Source organism: Oncorhynchus mykiss, chromosome 25, assembly GCF_057628025.1.
Source record: "Oncorhynchus mykiss isolate SJ-2025 chromosome 25, ASM5762802v1, whole genome shotgun sequence".
Lineage (NCBI taxonomy): Eukaryota > Metazoa > Chordata > Actinopteri > Salmoniformes > Salmonidae > Oncorhynchus > Oncorhynchus mykiss.
In genome coordinates, this window is record NC_143046.1 from 59,917,735 (window position 1) to 59,925,830 (window position 8,096).

Below are 8,096 nucleotides of genomic sequence, written 5' to 3' on the forward strand. Positions count from 1 at the left end.
AGTAAATGACAAGTTCTGCAGAGATGCAGAACTTCAAGTTGTGACTTACATGTAGGACACAGTCTGTGCTCTTGTTCATCCCATGTAACCTCATAGCAAATCACCTGGAGTAGCATTGAAACTTTTACAATGATGGTATAATTAAATAATGACGAGCTCAAAGATCAAATGGCAGTTTTGATTGCAAGCGATTGTGCAAAACCCCCATCTACAGTAGGCTGAACATATAGGGTTGAAGTTGGAACCTGACATCATGCTAAGACCTGAGGGTCATCTGCCATCATGCTTCACTTTCTACAGTAAATCTGATATATGCTACAATTTCCTCCATCCTCAAACATGCTCATTTGTGGTTTCAAGAGCAGTTATTTTCTGTTACAGATACATTGTACCGTACAATGGGACCTTTTGTCATTGCTAATAACCCGTTCTCTGTGTCTGATTGTGTTGTTGCAGGGACGCCAGGAGAGAAGGGCGAGAGAGGATCCCCTGGAACTGGACAGAGAGGACAGAGAGGACTCAGTGGTCCGCCTGGTAAGACCTCGGACATCACTTCTCAAGTACAATAACCTATTGCACAACTATGCCTCTTCCAAGGTTGTTCTACATCCTTTACTTGGACCTCTCTTTGTGACCTTTAGAACTCCTCCCAGTGCGATCTAAATGACAGACCTGAGGGGCAGGCCAAGATTTGCCTAGCTGTGTCTCAAGAACCTTCGTTTGGGCTGCTGTGCTTCATAAATTCTTAGTGAACGATCAAATGTATTTCCAGCAAAACACTTCTCCTTTCTAGAGATAATGTATGTTTCTTCTTCATGGGATCGGTCCGTGTTCACACGTTTTCCACGGGAATTAAAGTTCCTCTTGATCAACATACCACAAGTCTGACGATGCAAGATCGACATACAGTAATATACATCAAATGACTGAGGGCCTGGGTCTATTTCTGAATGAAGGATTTAACATGTGCTGATGCATTATAGCTGCTATTTTCTATAATCAAAACAATCTTACTCCTACCTCTAATCATTCACCAGTGATCCCAAACCCATTCTAGAAATGGCTGAGGATTAGTCTCTAATAGCCGTCTTATTCAATGTTGATATTATTCTGTCTTCATAGAGGCCCCTTTAACATAGCATTCCCCTTTAATTGAAATTCAGCATGTGAGTCCCCAGAAGCTTTCCTATCACGGGCTAGTGGAGATATCAGGCCAGTCATTGATGTCTACTTTTCCCCTTCAGTCGAACACTGCCAAGTCTGTTTCTGTGAATGAAGTGAGACAACCTAGCAGCAGAGGGAGGAAGGTAGCTAGCAATGATTACTCATTGTTGAGTATGGAGAATCAGATTTTTGTACAATGAGCATTGCTTTGGTGGCTCCTTCATTGACAACACATGTGCTCACTTAAGAGAGCGAGAGAGAGTGGGGGGAAATTCCATCCTTGGTTTGTACTGTCTAGACAGACTGGGGCAGGGGGTAACTCCACAGTCTGACTGGCTTGCTTTTTTTCAGACTTTTAATTGAGCTGTCTAAATATCTCAATTACAGTGGTAGAAACCAATCCCCCCCCACTTCCTGTTGCGATTTAAGGGTAATGTCAGTGGGGTTTAGCTCTGAGTCTGAGTATTTGTTATTTAATTCCCATACCCTACCTTTATCTAATCCCAGGGCCACCAGGTGAGGCTCGGACTGGCCCCACAGGTGCTACGGGCTCTGCTGGGCCTCGTGGCCCTCCTGGTCGCCAGGGAACCCCAGGAGTGAGGGGACCACCCGGGCCCCCTGGCTACTGTGACTCCTCCCAGTGTGTTGGCATTCCTTACAATGGACAAGGCTACCCAGGTATGTCCACGACTGACTGAATCTCTATCTGCATGGCAGGATAGCTGAATACAGAGTGAATGCACAAATGTAACGTATGCACACAAATGTATATACAACTTACAGAGACATACTGTACTCAACAGCCAACTTTCTGCTCTGGTTCAATGTATGGAGACCATGGGTTTCAAGGGTTTTTAACAAAAGTGCAATGTTGATATTCAGTATAAGTACCCAGTTCCTTTTGATCCAACAAATTTTATGCAAATGGAACAGTGGATTTATCTTAGTGCCCACGACAGGCTTTTCACAACATTATAAACCCTTTACTTCCAAGGTTTCAATATGTTTGTCATAGAGTTAATTTTCATAATAGCATGTAAAACAAATAGAAATGGCAAATAACTTTCTCCAACAGAGAGATCTAACCCCCTGTTTGAACTGTTTCCAGGTCGGTCCTAGTAAACTTTCTAAGCCGCCTTACACTTTGAAGTCCTGTTTCTGAGATGTTAGCTCACTGGCTAATGACCCCGTAAGGATAACCATTGTGGACATAACGAATGAACAACATTAAAAACCCCAAAAACGAGAAAGAAAGGAGTGGACTGGCACTAACACCACTTCACAGCTTCTATCAGACAAGCTGCAGAGATGGCAACCCTACTGGCCTGTTTGCAGCAAAACGAGCGAGAGAGAGAGAGAGCTTCTCTGCGCAGGAAGGAGCATGTAAAAAAAACCACTTAAAAAAAAAAAGACTCATAAATTGGATCTCATAACAAAAGAAAAACAGTGTTAACATGGAGACGTGATATCTGTAAATAAACTAATTGTGCCTTGTAAATTATGTTTGAACCACACAATCCACTAAAATCAGTTGGCATCTGTATTGAGCTCGTGCCTTATAACCCCGCTTCCTACTGACGTACTTCCTGCATAACCCTCTGTTTTATTATGATCCCTGAGTGATTTACACAGCTTGTACTCCCATCCAAACTGAAGCATGTGCCATTTGTACATTTAATAATGATGTTCTTTGTATGTTTGCCTAATCTATGCTAAATGGGATTTTCTTGACATTTTCTTCATTTAAAACAAAAAACATATATATATATATATATACATCATATTAGTTCCTTTGCTGTAGAACATGTGTTTTCTAATACCTCAGTGGGTTTTAGGACTAGCAAAGGGATATAGGCAAGAGCTAGACACTAGTGGCAGTGTCGTCTTAGTGTTTTGATGCAAATTCCATCCCAGCTTTATAACTCTTTATTTGGGGTATGTGTTCAATATGGCTGATAGTTGTCAATAACATTAAGTGCTAGAGTGCATGGAATCACTAACATTCTTAGAAACAGAGAATTTAACAGATAAATAACAGTTCTTAGGTTCCAGTTCTTCGGTCCATATTTAGGAGATAGTCAAAATGTTTCGGTTGTACATTGTGCATATCAAGTCTCAGACTGCCAACTAAAGTCCTGTTTTATTGGCCAAACAAATATTTCTAGCCAACGGCTACGAGCTCGATCCTGAAACCTACGTAGTCCCTATACTCGAGGAAGAATCGGAAGACGGATCTGAGGCTATGCAGTCGCCTGGTTACTCACGAAACCAGAGAGGAAAGAGGTCACTATCAAGAGATGATGCAGAGAGGATATCACAATAAACAAAAACAAAACAAAGAATTGTTATCTTGAATTGATCTACGTTTTTACATGAGCGAGTATCAGTGAAACTCAGATAATAACATCTATGGGTTTGATACCCCTAGCTTTATTGTGCATATCTTTACGCATAAACAAGCTAAGTTTAGGAAGATTAAGTGAAAAATATAAAGAATCTAGACATTATTTCATTACAAATCTGTGTGCTTGCTAACTGTTCCCTTAAGTGTCTCTGCTTGTAATATAACTGCATTAAGTGTTTATTAGAGTCCAATGTTTAATGCAATAATCATGTCAAAGTCAGCAAATACATTGGGGGAAGTATACAGTGGCAAGAAAAAGTATGTGAACCCTTTGGAATTAACTGGATTTCTACATAAATTGGTCATCAAATGTGATCTGATCTTCATCTAAGTCACAACAATAGACAAACACAGTCGACTTAAACTAATAACACACAAACAACTATACGCTTTCATGTCTTTATTGAACACACCATATAAACATTCACAGTGCAGGGTGGAAAAGGATGTGAACCCTTGGATTTAATAACAGGTTGACCCTCCTTTGGCAGCAATAACCTCAACCAAAGTTTTCTGTAGTTGCGGATCAGACCTGCACAACAGTCAGGAGGAATTTTGGACCATTCCTCTTTACAAAACTGTTTCAGATCAGCAATATTCTTGGGATGTCTGGTGTGAACTGTTCTTTTGAGGTCATGCCACAGCATCTCAATTGGGTTGAGGTCAGGACTCTGGTTGAGGTGACTGAGCCACTCCAGAAGGCATATTTTCTTCTGTTGTTGCCCTTCTGTTGTTGATTTACTTCTGTGTTTTGGGTTGTTGTCCTGTTGCATCACCCAACTTCTGTTGAGGTTCAATTGGTGAACATTCTCCTGAAAAATGTCTTGATAAACCTGGGAATTCATTTTTCTGTTGATGATAGCAAGCTGTCCCAAACTATGACACTCCCTCCACCATACTTTACAGTTGGGATGAGGTTTTGATGCTGGTGTGCTGTGCCTTTTTTCTCCACACATAGTGTTGTGTGTTCCTTCCAAACAACTCAACTTTAGTTTCATCTGTCCACAGAATATTTTGCCAGTAGCGCTGTGGAACATCAAGATGCTCTTTTGAGTACTTCAGACATGCAGCAATGGTTTTTTTGGACAGCAGTGGCTTCTTCCGTGGTGTCCTCCCATGAACACCATTCTTGTTTAGTGTTAACGTATGGTATACTCGTCAACAGAGATGTTAGCATGTTCCAGGAATTTCTTTAAGTCTAGCTGACTCTCTAAGATTCTTCTTAACCTCATTGAGCATTCTGCGCTGTGCTCTAGCAGTCATCTTTGCAGGACAGCCACTCCTAGGGAGAGTAGTAACAGTGCTGAACTTTCTCCGTTTATAGACCATTTGTCTTACCGTGGACTGATGGACATCAATGCTTTTAGAGATACTTGTGTAACCCTTACCAGCTTTATGCAAGTCAACAATTCTTAATCTTGGGTCTTCTGAGATCTCTTTTGTTCGAGGCATGGTTCACATCAGGCAATGCTTTTTGTGAACAGCAAACCAAAATTCTGTGAGTGTTTTTTTTAGGGCAGGGCAGCTCTAACCAACATCTCCAATCTTGTCTTGATGATTGTACTCCAGGTTAGCTGACTCCTGACTCAAATTAGCTTTTGGAAGGGGTTAGCTTAGGGGTTCACATACTTTTTCCAACCTACACTGTGAGCGTTTAAATTATGTATTCAATATAGACAAGAAAAAAACAATAATTTGTCTGTTATTAGCAGACTGTTTGTTTAAGCAGACTGTTTGTCTGTTGCTGGGACTTAGATGAAGATCAGATCACATTTTTTGACCAATTTATGCAGAAATCCAGATAATTCCAAAGGGTTCACATACTTTTTCTTGCCACTGTATGTATGTTTCTGTACTCATCCACATTACCCCTGTCCCTCACAATTCATTGTAAATTTCACAATGTCAAGCGGTCTGTTCTATTGAAATCATATAGTTTGCCACCCTCCTCATCAGAAAGAGGGTTACTGGTTCCAGCTCCATTAAGGTTCTCAATGACTGGTAAATCCAGCTTTCAATTAGTTACTTTAGACCGAATGTGTGTCTGTTTTTATAATACCAACTCACAGCTGATTTTTTTTACCGAAGTTGGAATTGCATGTCTGTGTTGTATATTTAGTAAAGAAAAAAAAAGAAAACAAAAAAATAGTTGTTTTGTATCAGTACCAAATGCAGTTGGAATTTGTTTGCAAGACTATGGACATAGAATTGCTTTTCTCATGTTTTAACTGCACATTGTGAACTCCACAGCCTTATTTTCTTATTTATTTCTGAAACAGAAGAGGCATTTTTCAATAAAACTACTGAAAATGTATATTTTGTTTCAGTCTCATGTCTGTGGTGTGCACTGTAGCTGCAAACATTAGATACAGTATGATCACATGGCAGATGCCAATCCCTCCCAAAAATGTATTTAGTAGAGTGAGTATTAATACGCAGGTATAAGAGCAGACCCAAATCAATTTCCAAGGTTATAGCTACACATAGGCCTACAGGTACAGGAACACTTAGTATGAAAAGATCACATGGAACATGCAATTGAAGGAGAAGGTCCACAACTGTACAATATTAACTGCACTATTAAGATTGGCACACATACTGTACAAGGACAGGCATACCATACCGTACCACATGAGTAGAAAATGTAGTGACCATATTATAATAGCTATATCCAGAAAAGTTCCCAAGGCCAGGCCGAAAATAGTTTATAAGAAATCATACAAAATGTTTTGTAATGACTCCTATGTTCAAGATGTCAAAAATATTTATTGGTCAGATGTGCGTAATGAGGAATGTGCGTGCAGTGGCTGCACTTGATGCCTTTATGAAATTGCTCCTTCCCAGTTATTGATAAACATGCACCTATTAAGAAAATGACTGTTAGAACTGTTACAGCACCATGGATTGATGAGGAATTTAAAACATTTGTGGTTGAGAGAGATGAAGCAAAAGGAGTGGCTAATAAGTCTGGCTGTACAGCTGATTGGCAAACTTACTGTACATTGAGAAATTATGTGACTAAACTGAAGAAGAAAAAAAACAAGAAACGGGATTATGAAACCAAAATAAATGCTATAAAGTATGATGGAAAAAAGCTTTGGAGTGCTTTAAATTAACTCTGTGAAGCATTTACTTGGGCTGCAATTTCTGAGGCTGGTAACTTATCCTGGGCATCAGAGGTAACTCTGTGTCTTCCTTTCTTGTGGCGGTCTTCATGAGAGACAGTTTCATCATAGCGCTTGATGGTTTTTGCAACTGCACTTGAAGAAACTTGACATTTTCCAGATTGACTGACCTTCATGTCTTAAAGTAATGATGGACTGTCATTTCTCCCTTCTTATTTGAGCTGTTCTTGCCATAATATGGACTTGGTCTTTTACCAAATAGGGCTGTCTTCTGTATACCACCACTACTTTGTTACAACACAACTGATTGTCTCAAACGCATTAAGAAGGAAAGAAATTCCACAAATACAATTTTAAGAAGGCATGCCTGTTAATTTAAATGCATTCCAGGTGACTACCTCATGTAGCTGGTTGAGAGAATGCCAAAGGTGTGTAAAGCTGTCATCAAGGCAAAGGGTGGCTATTTGAAGAATCTCAAATACAAAATATGTTTAGATTTGGTGATTTTTTTGGTTACTACATGATTCCATATGTGTTATTTCATAGTTTTGATGTATTCACTATTATTCTACAATGTATAAAATAGTAAAAATAAAGAAAAACCCTTAAATGAGTAGGTGTTCTAAAACTTTTGACCCTTAGTGTATATAAATATATTGATTATATTGATTAGAAATGATGAAGACATTACATTGATTGAAGCTACAATCTATCTGTAATATTAAAGCTGATCTACCCCCTAAAAAAACCTAAAACAAAACATGCAGACTTGGAACAGGGATGTACCCATCAAAGACACTTACAATTGAAAGCAAAGTTATGAGCAGTGCTTGGGTGTGTGTTTAAACAAGGTGCTCTTTGTAGTTATTAGAGCTTACTTCAGTTTTCAAAACATTTCCCCGGCACTCTTTAAATTGTGGAACGTTTAAAAGCCTTTATTATATTGGCATGAACATAAGGTTCAGGTTAAAAACTTCAAACACGGTACACTAAGAAAAACACTCTGAAATGCAACACGGGAGGCCACCAAAGGGGGCTGTCTAAAGATTAGAATGTTCAGAATGCAAGATGACCTCATTTTCTCTTAACTTAAAACGGAGGCTCTTTCAGAGTACAGCAATGGTTGATGAGTTTAATTATCAAACATTGATTTACGTGTAGCTTAATAATAACTATTTGATAGTGATCTGGCTGTTGCTCCTATTAATGTTTGGCTCAAAGAGCACCTGGCAAATTCCTGCAGATCCCTATCCAAAGAAACCAACTCCATGTGAGTGCCTGAATAAGGTCCGAACTGTGACGTAAGGAACAACTGAGATTATTTATATTTATCATGATGAAGAGAAAATCCCTTACAGGGGGTTCTGTAGAGGAAAGGCCTGGAGAAAGAGTGGGAGAAGAGG

General features: G+C 39.4%; 1 protein-coding gene across 3 annotated transcripts in view; it reads left to right on the top strand.

Annotated features, from left to right (window-relative positions):
• LOC110504194 (collagen alpha-1(XII) chain) overlaps positions 1 to 5,882 on the top strand; it is a 72,316-nt gene extending 66,434 nt beyond the window's left edge. For 2 of the 3 annotated variants that reach the window (XM_036962414.2, XM_036962415.2), the window contains 3 exons: positions 457 to 534; positions 1,672 to 1,842; positions 2,273 to 5,882. In XM_036962414.2, coding sequence (XP_036818309.2) covers positions 457 to 534; positions 1,672 to 1,842; positions 2,273 to 2,283 — 260 coding nt within the window. In that variant the 3' untranslated portion in view covers positions 2,284 to 5,882. The remainder of the gene's footprint in view (positions 1 to 456; positions 535 to 1,671; positions 1,843 to 2,272) is intronic. The other variant, XM_090220658.1, reaches the window with a different exon arrangement.
• Positions 5,883 to 8,096: the final 2,214 nt, after the last annotated feature.